Here is a 23443-nt window from a genome sequence, read left to right as displayed (position 1 = left end):
TATCAAATATTAAAATTTGAATTTAGGACATGCATATTTATATTGTATCAATACAATAGGATCTATTATGAGTTCATATCTTAATGTATTCTTAATCCATTGTCATTTTCTAACATGTATTTCGGTCAGGGACACATGGGCCTGTTCTTTTGTTTTTTGAATCTACTAAAAAGAAGGATTGATTCTAAATCCTTAATGGTTGGCGATGTAATAGGAAATTCGCTGAGACTGTTTATTGGTTTCGACAACTATTAAAATGAGAGTATTTGAATATTCCTGATTCGCTAAATCTGTGTAAGTATTGCCCCCCCCCCCTTTTTTTTTTTTTTTATTTGAAGTCATGTACATGTATTATTACGACTATTACCAGTACATACTAAACACCACAAAATATCACAATGATGTCATGCATCAAAGATAGCTGATTAAATTGTAAAACAGCAGTTTCTTTCAAAGGTCGTGTAAACATAATTCTCGGTGAAGTGGTCCTAAGAAAACCTCTATGTCAGGGACTTATTACGGCTTCTGATTATAGTTAGTCTGTATCTTATATATCCCGTGTTACGTATTAAAATAACAATCTTATCATGTTTACATGGGACAGGTGACAATAAGGAAGCACGTGTATTGATCACATGATCACCCGTAAAATCCGACCGCAAATTCTTGTAAAAACACCTGACTTAGGTACGAAACTCACAGGTATGACTTCTGGAGGAAACAGAGCATAGGGAGGGGAGAACGGGGAGGAAGGAGAAGGTGCTTGCGACAGGGGAGGGGAAGAAAGGAAGAGATGTATGGGACAGAGGAGGGGACAACGAAGAGTTGTATAAGACAGAGGAAGGGGCAAGGAGGTGTATGAGACAGGGGAGGGGCCAAGGAGGAGTAGTTTGAGACAGAGGAGAGGACAAGAAGGAGTAGTTTGAGACAGAGGAGTGGACAAGGAGGAGTAGTTTGAGACAGAGAAGTGGACAAGGAGGAGTAGTTTGAAACAGAGGAGAGGACAAGGAGGAGTAGTTTGAGACAGAGGAGAGGACAAGAAGGAGTAGTTTGAGACAGAGGAGTGGACAAGGAGGAGTAGTTTGAGACAGAGGAGAGGACAAGGAGGAGTAGTTTGAGACAGAGGAGAGGACAAGAAGGAGTAGTTTGAGACAGAGGAGGGGACAAGGAGGAGGTGTTTGAGACAGAGGAGGGGACAAGGAGAAGGTGTTTGAGACAGAGGAGGGGACAAGGAGGAGTAGTTTGAGACAGAGGATTGGACGAGGAGGAGTAGTTTGAGACAGAGGATTGGACGAGGAGTAGTAGTTTGAGACAGAGGAGGGGAAGAGGAGTAGTAGTTTGAGACAGTGGAGGTGACAGGACGGTAGAGAATGGGACAGAGGAGGGGACACGGAGATGTATGGGACAGGGGAGGGGACAAGAAGGAGTAGTTTGAGACAGAGGAGGGAACAAGAAGAATGTGTATGGGACAGAGGAGGGGAAAAGGAGAAGGTGTATGGGACAGAGGGGGACAAGGAGGAGGTGTTTGAGACAGAGGAGAGGACAAGAAGGAAGTGTTTCAGGAGGTGTTTGAGACAGAGGAGGGTACAAGGAGGATGTGTATGGGACAGAGGGGGACAAGGAGGAGGTGTATGGGAGAGGGGAGGGGACAAAGAGGATGTGTATGGGACAGAGGAGGGGACAATGAGGATGTGTATGGGACAGAGGAGGTTACAAGGAGGATGGGTATGGGACAGAGGAGGGGAGAAGGTGTATGGGACAGTGGAGGGGACAAGGAGGATGTGTATGGGACAGAGGGGGACAAGGAGGAAGTGTATGAGACAGGGGAGTGGACAATATATAGATTACTATTTCTTCTGCATTAGAAATTTCATAAACTCGTGTTATGGTTTGAGATAATGCTATTAATTTTCTTTTTAAAATCCGAACATTGGCAAGAACATTATTTTTATTGCCGACCCGCAAACTAAGAGATAACATAATATGATGAAATAAGGAAGAGAGATTCACTTTTTACGAACTGTCGTATTCAAAACTTTATTTCTAATAATTATCTGAAGTCTTAGTTGGGTGTGGCTGGCAGTAAATCTTACACATGAGTGAGCACGCATCGCGTTATAAAATAACCACCAAAGACAACACACATTAACACATGAGGTCAGCGGTTGACTTAAGTTATCTCGCTAAAAAAACTGTCAAAACATAACGACTGTGGTTGCCATTCAGTATATGATCAACAGATTTCAACTTCTAATGAAATACTGATTAATACTGCGAAATTCACCAGGCTACAATTTATTAAGCAACACAATAAAAATATCGGCTACGATTACGATGTTTGTCGGAAATCTTCGTGGAAATTATCACCACGAAAATAGGAATGTCATAAACATGCACTTTTCATAAAACGATAATAGCATTTTCAAATAATCGTAAGTAAATATGAACAATGAAACAGAGAGCTGCATTTTTATTTAGACGTCAGACTAAATCTGTATGAGGTCCATGGGATCAGGTTTATGATCATTGAGCCATTTCACATATTTACAAGTTATTTACACATTATGGTTATAAAACTGTCACATCGCACCTGTCAGTTTACTGCATATGACATGGCTATCATTTGCCTATAATACACAACGGAAGTGACGTAGCAACCAATCAAAGCCACGGACACTGTTGCCGTGGCGGTGACAGTGATTTCCCCGCGGGAACTCCGAATACACAGAGTAAATCACATCGTTATTACCCTGTTGATGGCACGTGTCTGTAACAGCTACTATCACACATTAAACAAAGTCAGTGACGAGTTCGGATTGATGTTTTTAAAAATGGCAGACTGGACGGGAATTCGGGAACCTTTGTATAGATATAATTACTTAACGATGTGTAATAGTGAGTATATATTTTTAATCAACATTTATAAACAAGTGTTATTGAGAGAGAGCTGAATTAGATTCAGAACAAGTTTTTTTTTCAACTTTTAAAAATTTCATCTATCAGTTGCTTGATATTGTCATTCTATAAAATATGTGACAGATTCCAACCTCGCCGCTTTATTACTTAAAATGTAATGATAAATTATTATATAAAAATATCTTAAATAAAACATTCATATTATCACAAAAAATATTGTGATGTCAGGACAACCTCAGAGTATATCAGGATTATAAACACTGAATTACATGATAATTTCAACTCTTTTTAGATAATTGTCGCAAGGTAAATATCTTAATAACGGATACAGCTGGTCAGTCTTCGTTTTTATATGAGATTAATTATTTCAATCACAAGTGAGTTTAGTCATACGTTGTAAAAATATTTATTTATTTACCTAAAAAAAAACCCAGAGTCCGTAAGTTCGTTAGGTCATTGTCTATATGTCACGCTATATTAAAAAAGAGTGGTTCAACTGACTTTGTAATGTCCGCGATAATATACATGTGTCCTGAAACAATGTCGATATGACGGTTATATTATGTATCTCCGTTGTCATTTGAGATTAAGTCAAAGATTTTGAAAAGGAAATATGAGGATAGATCAAATTTTAAACAAAACAGAATTTCGCTGATTTCTTTCTTCAGAAAACATATATCTATTATTAAATTAGAGGTGCTTATTACAAAAGCAAATTAAATTAGAAATATTATTCTGTCTGATTAAATTGGTATTGTAATATTTTTCCTATAAAAACTCTTGTAACCTTATATTCAGGCTTTCACTATGGTGATGTATAATAGAAATTGTAAATCCCAAGTTAACTGGAAATGATTCTTGTAGACATGTGTCAATGTTATGATGTAAAACCTACGTAAATTCCATCACCATTTCTAATAAGGATGTATAATTGAATTGTTGACTCCATGTCATTGTTAAGTGTATACAAAGCACAATATCTCCATTACCTATCGTAGATATCTAAATGAATAGATTAATTAATATTAACGGAATTCTCGATATCATCCTTGTTTATTTACTGACTCCGTTTCTAAATATATTTTACGAAAATTCTGTCAAAAGTGACAATCACTTATAGAACCAACAGACATGACCTAACTTATACCTCCAGGGAATATCAATGTGAAATATTGATGTCTCGGATATCAAGGTCGCGATCTTCGATCATGAATTTGTATGTAGATAAGACATTCCAAGGTCACTTTTAACACGAAAACCTTCGAGTGACCTAATTTTATGACATACCAATCTTTTCTTGGTAGATTTGACATTTTTTTAAATGTCTGCAGTTGTATATATACTAACTCTGATACCAGAGATGTATATATAAGTATATTAATATCAGTCTGTGGTTCTACTTGATCAGCGAAGTGTAACTGAAAATGTTAACAATATAACATTGGGTTTCGGTTCTGTTGATGATTTTTGTTGTTGCTGTTGTCGTTTGTCATTTTTACAGTTTGTTGTTGATGTTGTTGTTGTTGTTGTTGTTGTTGTTGTTGGTGGTGGTGGTGGTGGTGGTGGTGGTGGTGGTTGTCGTCATTTGATTGATTTAAATCTAAATAACCCTGGTACCGTGTCCACAGTACATGGACATAGATTTACGGACATTTTGTTTACATCTGTGTTACTGCCCTGAGTTCCCTGACAACCATGCAATGTCTGTTTCACTTGAGTCCTGGGTCGATACACACCCATTCATTGTTTGAATAAAGACCAGGACGGTTGATTTTTATTGAAGTCTGTTAGTGTCGTGTGGTTTAATTTATTACAAAACTAGGCGTGTTTACAGTAGAGTATTTGTAATAGTCGGCCATTCGGGTGATTCATCTCATTTCTATTTAAAAATAATTTTGTCCGCGTCTGATGTTTTCAAATTATGATAAGAAAATACCCAAACGAATGTAAAATGTTGATAAATATATTTGTTGCTGGTAATTTATAACATTTAAATTGCTACCAAACTGCTAAAACATTAATATTGCTACCAACTGCTAAAACATTTATATTGCTACCAACTGCTAAAGCATTTATATTGCTACCAACATGCTAAAACATTTAAATTGCTACCAAACTGCTAAAACATTTATATTGCTACCAAACAGCTAAAACATTGATATTGCTACAAACTGATAAAACATTTATATTGCTACAAACTGCTAAAACATTTATATTGCTACCAACTGCTAAAGCATTTATATTGCTACCAAACAGCTAAAAAATTTATATTTCTACCAAACAGCTAAAACATTTATATTTCTACCAAACAGCTAAAACATTTATATTTCTACTAAACAGCTAAAAGATTTATATTGCTACCAAACAGCTGAAACATTTATATTGCTACCAAACAGCTGAAACATTTATATTGCTACCAAACAGCTAAAACATTTATATTGCTACCAAACAGCTAAAAAATTTATATTGCTACAAACTGATAAAACATTTATATTTCTACCAAACAGCTAAAACATTTATATTGCTACAAACTGATAAAACATTTATATTGCTACAAACAGCTAAAACATTTATATTGCTACCAAACAGCTGAAACATTTATATTGCTACCAAACAGCTGAAACATTTATATTGCTACCAAACAGCTAAAACATTAATATTGCTACAAACTGATAAAACATTTATATTGCTACAAACTGATAAAACATTTATATTGCTACCAAACAGCTAAAACATTTATATTGCTACCAAACAGATAAAACATTTATATTGCTACCAAACAGCTAAAACATTTATATTGCTATAAACTGATAAAACATTTATATTCCTACCAAACAGCTAAAACATTTATATTGCTACAAACTGATAAAACATTTATATTGCTACAAACAGCTAAAACATTTATATTGCTACCAAACAGCTGAAACATTTATATTGCTACCAAACAGCTGAAACATTTATATTGCTACCAAACAGCTAAAACATTAATATTGCTACAAACTGATAAAACATTTATATTGCTACAAACTGATAAAACATTTATATTGCTACAAACTGATAAAACATTTATATTGCTACCAAACAGCTAAAACATTTATATTGCTACCAAATTGATAAAACATTTATATTGCTACCAAACAGCTAAAACATTTATATTGCTACAAACTGATAAAACATTTATATTGCTACAAACTGATAAAACATTTATATTGCTACAAACTGCTAAAACATTTATATTGCTACCAACTGCTAAAGCATTTATATTGCTACCAAACAGCTAAAAAATTTATATTTCTACCAAACAGCTAAAACATTTATATTTCTACCAAACAGCTAAAACATTTATATTTCTACTAAACAGCTAAAAGATTTATATTGCTACCAAACATGAAACATTTATATTGCTACCAAACAGCTGAAACATTTATATTGCTACCAAACAGCTAAAACATTTATATTGCTACCAAACAGCTAAAAAATTTATATTGCTACAAACTGATAAAACATTTATATTTCTACCAAACAGCTAAAACATTTATATTGCTACAAACTGATAAAACATTTATATTGCTACAAACAGCTAAAACATTTATATTGCTACCAAACAGCTGAAACATTTATATTGCTACCAAACAGCTGAAACATTTATATTGCTACCAAACAGCTAAAACATTAATATTGCTACAAACTGATAAAACATTTATATTGCTACAAACTGATAAAACATTTATATTGCTACCAAACAGCTAAAACATTTATATTGCTACCAAACAGATAAAACATTTATATTGCTACCAAACAGCTAAAACATTTATATTGCTATAAACTGATAAAACATTTATATTCCTACCAAACAGCTAAAACATTTATATTGCTACAAACTGATAAAACATTTATATTGCTACAAACAGCTAAAACATTTATATTGCTACCAAACAGCTGAAACATTTATATTGCTACCAAACAGCTGAAACATTTATATTGCTACCAAACAGCTAAAACATTAATATTGCTACAAACTGATAAAACATTTATATTGCTACAAACTGATAAAACATTTATATTGCTACAAACTGATAAAACATTTATATTGCTACCAAACAGCTAAAACATTTATATTGCTACCAAATTGATAAAACATTTATATTGCTACCAAACAGCTAAAACATTTATATTGCTACAAACTGATAAAACATTTATATTGCTACCAAACAGCTAAAACATTTATATTGCTACAAACTGATAAAACATTTATATTGCTACAAACAGCTAAAACATTTATATTGCTACAAACTGATCAAACATTTATATTGCTACAAACTGATCAAACATTTATCTTGCTACCAAACAGCTAAAACATTAATATTGCTACCAAACAGCTAAAACATTTATATTTCTACCAAACAGCTAAAACATTTATATTGCTACCAAACAGCTAAAACATTTATATTGCTACCAAACTGCTAAAACATTTATATTGCTACCAAACAGCTAAAACATTTATATTGCTACAAACTGGTAGAGCATTTGAATCTACGTATGTCATCGGTTACGACAGAGAAGTATATAATATACAGCATATACAGTATATATATAATCCAGTAAGTAATTTCTAGAGTATGGTCCAATATTGGTACTGGATCTTCTATATATAGAATCCAGTAAGTAATTTCGACAGTATGGTCCAATATCGGTACTGGATCTTCTATATATAGAATCCAGTAAGTAATTTCGACAGTATGGTCCAATATTGGTACTGGATCTTCTATATATAGAATCCAGTAAGTAATTTCGACAGTATGGTCCAACATTGGTACTGGATCTTCTATATATAGAATCCAGTAAGTAATTTTGACAGTATGGTCCAATATCGGTACTGGATCTTCTATAAATAGAATCCAGTAAGTAATTTCTACAGTATGGTCCAATATTGGTACTGGATCTTCTATATATAGAATCCAGTAAGTAATTTCGACAGTATGGTCAAACATTGGTACTGGATCTTCTATATATAGAATCCAGTAAGTAATTTTGACAGTATGGTCCAATATCGGTACTGGATCTTCTATAAATAGAATCCAGTAAGTAATTTCGACAGTATGGTCCAATATTGGTACTGGATCTTCTATATATAGAATCCAGTAAGTAATATCGACAGTATGGTCCAATATTGTTGCTGGATTTTCTATATATAGAATCGAGTAAGTATTGGTACTGGATCTTCTACATATAGAATCCAGTAAGTAATATCGACAGTATGGTCCAATATTGGTACTGGATCTTCTATATATAGAATCGAGTAAGTAATTTCGACAGTATGGTCCAATATTTGTACTGGATCTTCTATATATAGAATCCAGTAAGTAATATCGACAGTATGGTCCAATATTGGTACTGGATCTTCTATATATAGAATCCAGTAAGTGATATCGGGGGTATGGTCCAATATTGGTACTGGATCCTAACAAACAAATGTTCGTTGGATGCGTATTACTGGAATAGATATATCATCTATGAAGTAATAGCGACAGTACGGACTTGTAAATTTGTCATATTTGTGTCTTGATAAAGGGGCAGAATACCTCGAAAATTTGACAATTCATTTGTCCGTGCTGTCGTTATTACTTCATTGATAATGTATACTGTACATATATATACATGTATTTGACGTGTTCCTTCCTTTTTTAATTAATCATTTTAAGTGTATAACATCAGTATTTCCTACAAACGTTTGATACTCTTAATCTAAATGTTCTCGGCATTACATAGAGTCAATATCATTATTCATCAATTTCCACGAAAAAAAAAATCTTTGAAACAAGTTCTAAAATCTACCGTCAGACATGGTGTTGTTTTCGGGTGCCAATGTCACACAGGTTTGAGTATTTAATCTCTGTATATAGAGCCCACAGATGAAGTAGATCACTTTTCTCAGCTCTGTTGAGTGGCCTGTATACACAGGTAGTGTCTGATTATGTACAACTTTAAATTAATTGTTCAATGTTTGCTTTGGATAGTTTTCGAAAAAAAAAACACATTCTCTTAAAAAAACTTAAGCTGCTAAATTAAATGTATCTTTCTTGTCATTGAAAGAAAAAAAATCATATTTACTCGTTCAGGCCCCGGTTTTATCTACCTTACCTTAAAATTGTGCACATGAAAGCGTTAAAACGTTAAGAAAATTTCCTTAAATTTGAGATTTTCCTTAACCTTGCGTGATGTTTGTCTGTGGTAGTTAAGATTTCCTTAAGCGTGTGACAATGGGACTAGGAAAATTATCTGGCACCACGAGGAGCACACAAAGTAAGGAATATCGGGAGAGTTCACTATACGATACACGATTCAGCAAAACAGTTTCAACTCAGACTGCCCTATCTAGAAACACTCCTGTTCATTACAACTAACCCGAACCGGCCATGATATATATATCTAAGAGTCAGTATCCTACATTATATATGTTAAGGATTTTATTCGTACTTTGCCTGTATAGGCTGTCTGTTCTAGGGTTTTTGTTTTATGAATTTTAATGTTTATGGACCTTCAAGTATACATGTGTCTACAAACATAAACATTGTACATACATATCTATACAAGTTCAGTCGAGAACTAGTAGTATGTTAAACATTGAAATCTGTTATCTATAAGTCAACAATTCAAGATGGCGGTGCCACCACAAGAGGACTAAATTTAAGGTCGAAGGTTATTTCATAGTGCAGGATCCTGGGTTCGGGTTTGTCCGTGTTTCTCTGTAAAGGGATTAGAGTACAGGGTTTTATCAAACTAGGCCGATATCTTATCACTAATGCTATGTCTAGTGTCAGGAAACCAGGTATATCCCAGCTGCATGGTGATGCTAATTCAAGGAATGCTGAATAATACATTTAAACGAAACGAACCCGTGGTCTCGTTACCTGAAAACCCTAACCTGAGGTGTTAAATAATTATAGCAAATTGCCTACTTAGGCCAACCGATATTCAAATAAATGATATTGTCATTAATATTCCACATAAGTATCAACAGATAATTTAATTAGATAAAGCTAGCATCTACGATGTATTTTATTTCCAAAACATCGTTAATTTTCATATTAATGAAAAATCATTAAATGATAATTATATAAACACCACAAAGAACACAACAAACAAAGGTTTATTAAAATATCACAGATGCGTACATATACATAGTCTGTAAGATAAAGAGACAGACATGTGACGTAATGATCATCCGAAACATATTGCCTTAAGGCGAGATTTACTAGAAGACGAAGTACGATTAAATATACCACATTGTTTTAGCTTAAACAATATGCGTATTCGCTAGTAAACAATTTGACACATACTCATACTTCACCCCGATAAAACACGCGCTAAATATAGCAGCACTGTGATAACCAATCAATCATGTCGTCATCTTGTGACCGGGTTTTCAAACTTAATCTTTCCTAATGACCGTTTTTCATGATCAAAACCACTGTTGAATGATCGCGTGAAATTGCATTTAAAAATTCCGAGTGCGCACCGTGAACATCGCACCCACAAATATCGGGTATATTATATCGTTCACTTGCGTGATTTGATGAAGACACGTGCGGGTTGTTCAGTATCACGGAATAAAAAAAATGTAGGAATGGTTGGTGAAGAAAGTATTTAGAATTGAGATTACATGTGTTATCACCTGATTCCTCAAGACTATTGTTCTGTGTGACATTTGTGATTTACGTGTAATATACGGGTTACTGACAGAAAGATATGTCGTGGTCACACTTCACATGAAATATAATAAAAAGTTGAACAACTATATCCATGCTCAAATATGCATTTCATTTTTTAATAGATAGACAAGATCGTTGAAAGGATATATCTGTTTCGATTATTTATTTATTTATTTATTTATCCAACGAATCTCCTCACTCGTGATTGATTTCATTTGTGTATTTTATTACCATCAATATTATAAATATATATTGAGTATCAGTGATATTGGCGTCTCCTGGATAGAAAGTTACTTTCACTTTCGGTTCCTGTAAACTCCGTGAGTTTATTTTGTGCAAATTTTCCGTCGGGTTACAAGACCCGTTCCTTACTTATGAACACAGAAGTATAGGACAGTAAATGTGAAATATTTCACAAGTTGTAGATACCGAATAAAATCTGTGGCACACTTAAGCTGTTTGGAAAAAATCTTTCTACACCAAGAAAGAGAATACAGTCCTTTGTATTATTAGTAAACCTGTTCTTTATCGTGTTTCTTGAAAAAAAAAAATTCATGTATAAATGGACAGCATTTTCCAAGAATAATAAGAATTATCAAACGGTTGAGTCATGGATTTGATTTTTTCACTGGAAATAATTCTAGTGAAATTCCAGTAAAATTCCAGAAAAATTCCAATAAAATTCCAGAAAAAGTCAGATTAAGGCAGCTCCGTAAAGCATCTTATATTACGAAATTCGAAATTACTAAAATTATTTTAAAATAAATAATGATAACAAAAGTCAACAAAAATGATTACAAAATGTAAATTTATGAATTACTTAATCAAATTTCTAAGATAAACCAGTGTCCAGGAAATAGACAAGGAATTTTGTAACACTGACATTAACACGATACTTTAATAACGTCAGGGCTTCGGAGACCAAGAATAGACAGGGATTTAAAAACATTTTCATAATAATAAAATCTGACGGTTTATTAGCTATGTATTTCCCGTATTTAAAAAATGGATAATGTTCACCAAAAAGGTTTCATATATATTTAGTTAAATTAGATGAATTCGAAGTTTAAGTTATTATTCACACAGCTAATAAAACCGCTCACAGTTGTGTTCAGAGAGTGTATTTACAAGCGGGCGATATTGACGACACAAAAATCTCACACGATACTACCTTTGGTGAGTGCTCCAATCGATACCATTTATCGATTTTTCACAGGTGTACAGTAATTTGACATTTTAAGTGTATCCGTTACGTGCTGTTTTTAACTTGGATGATAAACAATGAAAGCTGAGGTTGGCGATTTATACACGTGACAGAGACATTGTTGTTCGTAAATGTTGTACAGTGTAAAAGTTGTAATATAAATATATCTACTTTGTGTCTTAGTGTTGTGTAGTTTTGGTGTGATAATGTTGAATTTTCTTTGATCCGTTTATCTGCGACTTATAATAAAATATGTTTAAATTAACTTTCTCGACTGAACACAATTTTGTCATCCATTTAACTTCGAACGTTTCATGTAAATTTTATTTTGTGGCGTATTTATCTATGAAATTATAAAGTTAAACATAATAAAGACACAAGTGATTCTAATATTTGATCTTATTTTCGACAAGTAGCTCTTATTATAAATAATTTTATTTAATTACTTAATGTAATTTTGATTTTGTTGGTTGATTTTCTTTCTTTTTTTTTTAATGTATTAATTCGAAATAACTTCAAAGTTATACTGGTAATGAGTAGAAACAACTCTTCTTTTTTTCAGACGACCCGAACTATTTTGATGGGGAAGGGCGGGAATGTGTCAACTGCGGAGCGATATCTACGCCATTATGGCGCAAGGACGGGACGGGTCATTATTTGTGCAATGCATGTGGACTATATCATAAAATGAATGGATTAACACGACATCAAAATAATAAATCGTCCCCCAGACAGGTAAGAAAGTTCGCTTAATAAAAAAGACTCCACATAAATATTTTTAAAACATATTTGATATAACAACAGAGCGTTAAAAGTTTTGATTTCAAATTTATTTATTATCATGTTTAAGATATTTATAAAAATTGTCATTTTTACACCATAATTTTAAACAAATGTACAGCATAAAATTTATGTTTTGATGTATAAACATTGTTTTGTGTGCATGGTCCTGCAGCTTTAAGTTTTTGGGGTTTTTTTTATATTTTTGTCTTACCTTTCTGTATATCAGATTATGACGAAGCTGTTTCCTCTGGTCACGTATACCCACCGATATCCAATCTAAACTAAACTTTTCAGCAAAAATGATAACAAAAGTTTTCTATTTTCCATGTCCTGATGAAAAAGCCCCCTTCTCCACCATCTGTGTCAGGTATTTCATGTTGCCCCCCGGAATTATGATGAGATAAACATAGTTTTAATTGTTTAACTCTTTAATTCACGGTAACTTTATCATTGTGTTACCTAACCTTTATATATATACTTCTTTATCCAGCAACTAGCGCTGCCGCGCTACCATTGTTCAAATACACCTGCCACATATATATATTCTTGTTTTGTTGTATTCGACAGTGAAGAAAACAGTCGCATTTTAGCACTTGAATCAATTCGACAGAATTGCTTTCTTAATTTTCTTAAATATTACGTTTAGAAATAGAAATCATTGTCGAAAAAAGCGATTTTTGTCGTGTTGTAATGAACAAGTTGATTTATGAAAATTCATGAAATTGCTGTATATCAGTTGAAGTTTAGAACTATATTTCTGTGCGGAGCAATTATGTTTGGGTCCGTCATCAAAATCCAGTGTCGCGTCAACGTCCGGTAAACCGATTGGACCACAAAACTGTCCAAGTTTCAGTAGTCTGATTTTCAGTCAGTGTTTCAGGATAAATAGAATACATGGTCAATGTCGTAAAATGTAAGCTACATTTAGAGCAGAAGCTCACCACCTTTGTCTTTCTTCACCTTCACCAGTATACAGCTTATACTTTAAGACTTACCTTGTGTTCTCTATGTAGATAGATGGGTATATACTGGTCCACTGAAGGGCCGTAATAGTGGATGCAAAACTCGTTAAATAAATAAATAAATAAAATAAAGATGGGTATATGTGATTGGAACTTTTCGATAATTTTTTTGCATATATTCAAACCATTTTTTTTTTCTTATTTTTTTTTATGTTTCCCGCATACTTTTGATTTTCACAAGTGCCGAATCCATTTCATGGGGAATAACTCTGCGTACCTTTGTCGGTAATGTTGAGATCAAACCAGTTAAAGGGAGACAACCGAAACAAGGAGAGGATATTAATCACATCACAACCATTTTGACATTAAAAGACACAATACCAGTAAATACCTACATAGCTTTATCATTTTACAATTTTTTAACACGTACATAACTAACTGATTTTTAAGATAAACTCCATGAAATGGACGTGCTGGCTATTTTATAAGATGATTAATTATAACAATCATTGTAGCTCTTTTTTTTCAACTTCAAAAAGTTGTACAAGTTCACAAGCATCACATGACAGTATGATAATTTGTACGATAAACGACTGTGTGTTTGTATATAACTCACGATGTAATACACAGATTATACATCAAGTTAATAAATATGTCAGTAAGTTTCTGGTTCTAGTTGACACAACTTTACTTATTGGGAATAGACTTTTTAATACATCAGTTGCTCAAAAGTGGGTTAATCACCTTGTGTCACGTGGAAACATTTGTCAAATTTGTTCTCGGCTTTTGTTATCAAAATATTATTTCAAATGTAATATTTTTTAAAAAATCAATTAGTATCTTTAACATTTGTATACAGACACGTGATATAGCGACTGATACCCGGTAAGTAATTCCACAACCTCAAAGTTCACATTTCTTTAAAATTCGTGAACTGAAATTACCCCTTATCGGGCCCCGCTGGTAGGTTACTACATGTCGACTCGACTCAAGCTAGGGGTATCTGATTTCTTCACACCGAAACTTTCACTCCCCTGAATTTTTAGTACTCACATCTCAAGCTGGTGTTGTACCTCGGGAGGGACCAGCTTGATTTATACAGTAAACAAACCCTGAACAGCGAGTACGTCGTCGAACTTCCACCCAACACCACAGTATAACTCAGTTCTGCATCACCACGAATTATGGCGGTAGATTTAGTGTCATACTTCTTATTCCAGGACTCACCCGAGGACGAAAAACCTAAGAAGTTTGAAAGTAAATACGATAAGGTAAGTTAAAATTTACTTATCTTAGTTTAAGACATGGGAACTTTTAGGAGATGCTGTTTCAGTTATTGATTCATCTTCGTCACGTGTGTGTCCATATAGAAAGTGGGCGTATATATAAACAGTAACATATTTTATAGACGAAATAATTTAGTCACAAAAACTCAATAAAGATTGGTACAGACTCTGAGTTTTATAGATAAATATATATACTTGTACAGAATGGGGCGCTATAGTGAGTTTAAGTCTGTCTAGCTCACCACCTGTTAAACAGTTGGCATACCACGTACTTCAGTCCCAAGGTCCACTAGGCTTATATAATAAAGCATTCGTCTTTGATTCTTTTTAAATTATTGTAAACAAAACACATGGACCACTTTTTCCCTTTCCTTAATAATGCCAAGTCCCTCCCCCGATCCCTCGTGGTTATTCTGACTAGCTAAGAAATACTGCTGCCACAATACTTTAAATGTAAGGAATACCATACGGAAATATTTATAGTCCTTGTCAACAAGAAACAGATGCCTTCCTCTAACTTCGCCGTGGTCATTTTTGATAGATTAAAACATAATGGAATGTCGATTATAAGTGATACAAACAATTAGGGTTTAAAATATAAAGTGGGTCAGTGTTAGAGAACGGACAAGTCAGCTGTGCCTTTAGATACAATATAAGCCACGGTCGGAGATAAAGACTATTTCTAAGTCTGTGCTAATGTCATATGTACGAGTTAAAGTCAGTGACCACACGACATGTATTTTAGTAGATTTAACTGACCAATAACTGACCACACAATTTGTATTTTAGTAGAGTTAACTGACCAATAACTGACCACACGATTTGTATTTCAGTAGATTTAACTTACCAATAACTGACCACACAATTTGTATTTTAGTAGATTTAACTGACCAATAACTGACCACACAATTTGTATTTTAGTAGATTTAACTGACCAATAACTGACCACACGATTTGTATTTTAGTAGATTTAACTGACCAATAACTGACCACACAATTTGTATTTTAGTAGATTTAACTGACCAATAACTGACCACACGATTTGTATTTCAGTAGATTTAACTGACCAATAACTGACCACACAATTTGTATTTTAGTAGATTTAACTGACCAATAACTGACCACACAATTTGTATTTTAGTAGATTTAACTGACCAATAACTGACCACACGATTTGTATTTCAGTAGATTTAACTGACCAATAACTGACCACACAATTTGTATTTCAGTAGATTTAACTGACCAATAACTGATCACACGATTTGTATTTTCAGTAGATTTAACTGACCAATAACTGACCACACGATTTGTATTTTCAGTAGATTTAAATGACCAATAACTGACCTCAAGATTTGTATTTCACTAGATTTAACTGACCAATAACTGACCACACGATTTGTATTTTAGAAGATTTAACTGACCAATAACTGACCATACGATTTGTATTTTCAGGAGATTTAAATGACCAATAACTGACATTATTAAGGAAAGTGGGGTTTCACACACGATCATTATACTCGGTCTATTTACGTGTTTTATTGCATTGCTCCGCCTAAGAAAATAGTTCAAATATAAAACATATTGGTAAGTATTAATAAATGTAGGATAGCGAGAGTTTCCCCACTCTTTATTTTATTTATTTATTTATATATTTATTTATTTATATAACATGGGTAATAATAATATCAACAGGCCAGTCACAGAATGGCGTAGTGTTGAGGGCAGTGTATTTGAGAGGGTGGAGATAAACTTCTATAACTCGACCAATATGTCACCTGTCAGATAGTGTTCAACGATCAGCGGGTTGTATCTAATCATTGTCACTACCAGCAGATAACAGTATGTGTCTGAACGACTTTCTAACCCAAAGATCGGAACCACGAATCTAAAATAACAAGAAGACGGTAAATAGGACGACCAGCTGTGATACTATCACTACAAATACTTTTATCTAATTAGACAAAAGTGAATCAAAATATTGTTCACTTAGTGGTGATATCATTTTAATGAACACTGTCACGCCATATCTATCACTACAACAGATGTGATGAAATTGGTTTAACGACCAGCGTTCTACTTTACATAACCACATCAGGAAACCACTGCTGTAGAAAATGGCGTATGTTAAAACATATCTATATTTACCTTAGATTAGGTCACTGTTTCTTTATTTATGCTTCGTAAGATTCCAAACACCTTCAGAAAAGGCAGTTAAGCATTATTTTGATTGGTGACGTCAGTTCAATTATGACGTCATTATGGCAGAATGCATTGCTTTAATTATTGTCCTCTTTATATTTACCACTTCCGAATGAACCAAACAAATGATATCATTAGATGATATTAGTACTGACACTCATAGTTCTGTGAATAGCATAGTCAGATTTGTTGACGTAATTATTTTATGACGTCATAACTGTAAATGTAAATAATATCATGTTTATTGAACTAATACACGCAAATGATTTAACATTATCAAAACTTTACGGTGGATTTCGATAAAATATAGTCTCATGCTACAAGAAATGTTTTAAAAAAATGATAAAAGTGAAAAAACGACTGATTTTAGGAGGCATTCTTATTCTTAGCATGCGAGTTGTACCAAAATGAATAAAAGCAAATTGAGCCCGAATAGCGGTAAAATATAAATGTTTATAAACTTACTCATCACTAGTCATTAACTGTAAACATTGACGAAGAGGACTTTGAAAATTGGATTTGATTTTTATCATCTGATTATTTCTGTAAGAATAAAAAAAAAGACTGGTGCTGTGATGTAAGAATCAATATACAAAATATATCAACTATAACTGTGAGATGTAAGGATCAACATATTAACCGTAACTGTGAGATGTAAGGATCAACATATTAACCGTAACTGTGAGATGTGATGATCAACACATAAACCGTAACTGTGAGGTGTAAGGATCAACATATTAACCGTAACTGTGAGATGTGATGATCAACACATAAACCGTAACTGTGAGATGTAAGGATCAACATATTAACCGTGACTGTGAGATGTGATGATCAACACATTAACCGTAACTGTGAGGTGTAAGGATCAACATATTAACCGTGACTGTGAGATGTAAGGATCAACATATTAACCGTAACTGTGAGATGTAAGGATCAACATATTAACCGTGACTGTGAGATGTAAGGATCAACATATTAACCGTAAGTGTGAGATGTGATGATCAACACATAAACCGTAACTGTGAGGTGTAAGGATCAACATATTAACCGTAACTGTGAGGTGTAAGGATCAACATATTAACCGTAACTGTGAGGTGTAAGGATAAATTATTTAACCGTTACTTTGAGATGAACAACTCCATTGTTGCTCTTGTTTTTATTCTGATATCAAAGAATGAAGAATTGTTTTCACGTCATTAAAAAAGCATTTAAACTAATGTATCAAAGCCACAAAACATCATATATTTTAAAACCTGTCAGGATTTCCAAATTTTCACAGATGCTGATTCATTTTGTAGACCAACCTTAAACTCTAAAGCATCTAGTTTCGCTATCGATGTTGTAAGCTTGTATGCAAGATCACGTTTCACGAGCCAGCCGCGATCTTATAACCATGTTAATGATTTATTTATAGAGTGTGATTCAGCATGTGATTTTTAGAAAAATGTTTTGTTTTAAATGGCAAATTTCGGAAAGTAGAGTTTTTTCCTTATGTTTGGATATGAGAGCAATGGTTTAGAATGAAATGATATACTTTGAATAAGAATAAATGTTTGATCAATTGTGAGACAGAAAAAAAAGATCAGATCTGAGTATGAAATGAATTTGAATAACGTTAATTAATTAGATGATACAAAGCCACATCACACACATTTTGTTTAAGAGCATATAAAAATCAGCCATATAAATATTTTATAAAGAAAACCTCTCTGGGCCTCAGAGAGGTTATTGAAATTCAATAGGATTGGTAAACACGTTTCGAGAGCCCGTCACCCTAGTCGGTGTATGTGATGCATGCCCAGTGCAATGTATTCGTTACACTTGCTGAAAGGGGTTCACGGGAGGGATTTTTTTTTATTTTTTAATTATAAAACAAAAATGTTGAAAGAAATGTAACTGGTATCTTCAGACCATACTGTTGGGAATATCTGAATACAGTTTGCCTTTTCAATTCGAAACGCATTCCATGGAATGCCATAAAATAGAATCTTGAAAGAAAGCTTATCGCGAAAATCTAAAATTCTTCAACGCGGAGCACACCGCGAGATGGTTTTGGTCCATGAGCTCATAAACTGATGGACGAATCAGAAATCGTCTGAATGGAAGCGCATGTCGAAAGATGAAAATCTCCCCGTCTTCATTTATAAGGATAAGTCAATATTATGTTTAGTTGGGAGCTGCACACGAAGCTGGATATAAAATTACGGAGATAGCATAATTTGTTTACCCTGTTCCTCTCAATCCCATCTCATTCCATTAACTACCTCCCCTCTGGTTGTGGAGGGTTCAGGGGCGGGGGTAGGGAGGGGGTGGGGTGGGGGTCAGAAATCATTAAATAGGACTGTTCCTTCACAATATGGCTGGTTATGTCACGGAAACTTCAAAGTTTTAATTGTATAAATTTATACAAACGAATCACTGACATTTTCAAGAAAGGTGTTCAAACTTCGTTAAAACTAATTTGAAAACTTGTGAAACCCATCAACTGTAAATCCGGCTTTCGCACCTCCCATGAAGTCTAATTAAAACGCAGGTTTGTATTACACATGTCATTTTGTGTTGAAATTGTTAAAAGAATTTTAACCGAATTATACTGTTATTCCAATGATAGATCGCTATACTCCCGTCTGAAGACGTTATTCATCGTTTGTTTTTGTTTTATACATGTACAAACTTTTTGAGTAGGAGAAGCTCAGTGGTTAGGTCTCGTGATGGCTACTTTTGTCACCAAGGATCGCCCTTAAACCTTGTATGTCATGTTTAACTTATACAAAGAGTGGGATTTAGAACACATACTCTTACACGTTATTAGGTTTGATAATTATATTTATTTTATATTTCATATGTTCGATGAATATTGGTGCGAGTGCATCCCTAATGACCATATGATTAGAGTTATTCTAGATTTCAACACTAGAAGCCCTACAAGGAACACACTTTTTTCACATTTAATAAAAGCTAGTGATTTTCGTGGGTCAAAATTTTCGCCGTTTTCTTTTAAAACGATCGAATTTTATTTTAACGAATGGAAAATTAATGATCTGAATGTAAAAAGAAAACACGCACGTGTTTCTATATTTAGATGGGGTTTTTTTTGCGATCACGTCAATGTATCGCAAAAAAAAAGCGCAGATATTATCTCCGGAAAAAATTTTCGGCTATACAGTAATGACAAAGAGTAAAAACAATCTCCACCCATAAAGTATTAGCTTGTGTAGAAATTGAGTTTTTTTTTATGTCAGGAAAGACTTAATATCAAGATTATAGTTCCCGACCTCTGGTGATCAAAATCTTTTACCGAGTAATATCCAAATATACCAAGATGTAGCCAAAAAACATCCGCGACAAAATGGCGGTAAATCTAACGACCCCTACAGATTCGCGACCGCTTCGTTAGCCCTTTGATGAGTGTTAAATTTCAATTAATACAATCTTAATCCAGGCCCCTTACAACATTCGTAGGTGCGTCCCTTATCCCACTGAAAAAAATCAAAGGCCAACAACCCCGTGGTCTCCTACATGATCCAGAATTATAATCCCTATATATTTGGGCCGGGACTAGGACTTACCGCCTTTATCCCCCATGGTGATATGTTACGTACTACTTTACAGTTATACAGACACTGTAATATAACTTTATAAGTTAAATAAAACCTCATTTACCTCGACCAAATCTATGAGAATGTGTTCATTTAGTTTCATACATTTTAGATTTACAATTAACAATTGCACGGATTGTAAAAAGAAATTGATGCTTGATCGGAAGTGAGATAATCCCTTTGGTTGCCTAGCAACACTACCATTCCCGTGTTACTATTTACCGTGGGGGATATACGGTTACCCTTCCAGTATCCTGTTGTAAAACCAGTTGGAGGCCAGAGTAGTAGCTTGGACTCGGTGGGGGACAGATGAAGGAGGTAGGGGCTGGGGTGAGGCAGGTCAGGGGTGAAATCATGTCTTTAACATACCACCCCTCACTCACCTACCAACACATACATTGTGCCATGACGAAGAAACGCGAAAATTGACAAGAGTTACCATCTATGGTTAATACTGACAGATGAAATGGTCTGTAATGACCCGGATGTTTTTCTGAACAGTCTAATGACTGCCATACATTAATCATGCTCTTGGTTACGTAATTCTACCGAGTTCAAGTCATAGTCATGCTAAACATACTTACATTTCCGGTTTAAGTCGTGCCACTGTTAAGGAGACGCGTGTTGCTACGAAAACAGTTGGATCATTGTCAAGGTGACGCTCCCCTCCCCCCACCCCCACCCCCTTTCCACAAATAACACGAGTTTATTGTTCGAACTACTGTAAACTCCGGTATTCACGTGGGGCTTAACTTTCGAGGTTTTTCAAATAATTCCTATTTCATGGATAAATGTAACATTAACTTGGGAGGTTAAGAGTTCTCGCGAAATAAATGAAAATAATTCGCCAACGATAATCGATAATTTAACAGTATTAAAGAGAAAACATATATATGGATATATAGATGTTTATGTGACAAGTATTTCTGTCAACATGGAGCTACTTTGAATTGGCATTCATGGGCATCTGATTGTCAACAGAAGAGCAAACTCATTTTAACCTTTCATGTTGACTTTGTATTTATCTAATTGGAATATTCAATCCATGAATGCCAACTGGAAGCAGTTCAATGTTTATATCTACCGTTTTCAAGTTTCATCATACAAAATGGAAGACATTCTCAACGTGCTTACATTGCTTGCAATATTCCTATATTGTTAGCAGTTCATGAGCTGGTAATACACAACTGGCGTTGATAAGATTACATCGGAGGAATTGTCACAATGGTAAATATCCATAACTGTGTGAACTCACTAACATTTTAATATACATTGTTGATGTGCTATAGAAGATATTTATACAGATAGGAGTCGATTCGTCCTCGTGTGGACGTCACAGTTTGATCTGTTTTATCATTGATTCTACACAGGTTGATCGGCATACTGATTCACTTACATTTTCATCACGATTTCCTCTTAATGCAGATATCTAATTAATCAATGTTATTTATCTATTTGTTTATTTATTTATCTGCTGTGAATTGTCGGTCATATATCTATAAACTATGGGTTTTATCGGAGAGGACCTAATGAGTCATAAAACTGTGCGATTTGCTGAAATCCAATTAAATTTTCATTTACGAACAGTTATCAACAAAGTATCATAGTTGAAATATTTCAAAATCCCTCTCTTGAAAATGCGGATGTATCAGAGATGCAACATCATGCTTCGAACATTTCATATAAGAAGTATCTTTCATCTTTGCCAAGACGTTTTCATCTACTGATAGACCCAATAGGTCTAAACGATGATCTACCGCTGAGTGCTAAATCCATGGCGAGGATTGCCGCAGAGTTCTCTCTATGGGCACCGGAGTACGTTCGGAACATCTCTGTTTGTGACGAAGCTCTTCTATATCCTGTTCCATGTATTTAATATCATAAGATAAATCCGCCGTGAATCATGAAGGATTATGTATACCGTGAAAGTTTTTTCATATAGAATGAATAAAAATCATGAAAACGATTTCGACAATCAAGGAAGCAGACTTGGATAGTTCGTTATACACACTCGAGAATAACATCTGAATGCTGGTAGTTTCCATGGATTAAGGCAGGGTTGGCTCTCAGTGTGTTTTGAGACTTTAATACAGGAGAGTTCTACTTGCGAGACGATGTAAATGCTTTGTTTCCGCTCTCGTGTCTCAGCAGAGTTATTTTTTATGTCAAACGTGTGTGTTTTAAACACACATTTTGTAGTTATACCTGCCGTTCAAGTCCATATTGTCTCCCCTTGTCTACAGACCAGAAACAATAATTTGACTGTGAATTGCTTAGTATATATCAGAATCTTGCTATTCATAAACGCAAATAGTTTCTCCTGGTCTGTCTTAAGTTGTTATTTTTCTGCAGGCAGACGAACTGATGAAATACGAATACAAAATTGTTAATAGAAGACAACTAACGTTTGGAATGTAAACCTTTGGCCAAGTAGTCCCAATTACCGACTACATCACACCAATCCAAGGCCTCGCCACGCTCGTATAACCAAGATTATGTATGCATAATCTATATCAGATACATAATACTGTACGCATATCTGGAAAAAGTTGAAACTTTTGATAAATATTTATGCGATTTCGTCATGCCATGTACAAACGCACGTCCGTAACTTATGAGGCGTATCTTCCAACACACCAGTTATTGCTCGCCTCTCGCTGAAAAGGAGTCTTTTGGCGGGGATGATGGACAGTTATGTACATTTTAGTTGTGAATACGTATCTGTTTATTGGAAATGAAAAATGTTTAGGGAAAAAAATTCACTTAGAATAGAACTTTATGA

At 34.1% G+C, this 23443-nt stretch overlaps 1 protein-coding gene across 1 annotated transcript in view; it reads left to right on the top strand.

The window, feature by feature from the left end:
- Positions 1-23443, top strand: part of LOC132562302 (uncharacterized) — a 35718-nt gene that overhangs the window by 10176 nt on the left and 2099 nt on the right. Inside the window, exons 2-3 of the mRNA XM_060227043.1 lie at positions 12395-12567; positions 14798-14848. Of these exons, the coding sequence (XP_060083026.1) occupies positions 12395-12567; positions 14798-14848 (224 nt within the window). The remainder of the gene's footprint in view (positions 1-12394; positions 12568-14797; positions 14849-23443) is intronic.

This window comes from Ylistrum balloti, unplaced genomic scaffold (genome assembly GCF_031769215.1).
Source record: "Ylistrum balloti isolate Yb309-2 unplaced genomic scaffold, AGI_CSIRO_Ybal_v1 Utg371388, whole genome shotgun sequence".
In the NCBI taxonomy this organism is placed as follows: domain Eukaryota; kingdom Metazoa; phylum Mollusca; class Bivalvia; order Pectinida; family Pectinidae; genus Ylistrum; species Ylistrum balloti.
The sequence above is the reverse complement of the archived record's forward strand: the minus strand, read 5'-3'. Positions and strand labels throughout refer to the sequence as shown.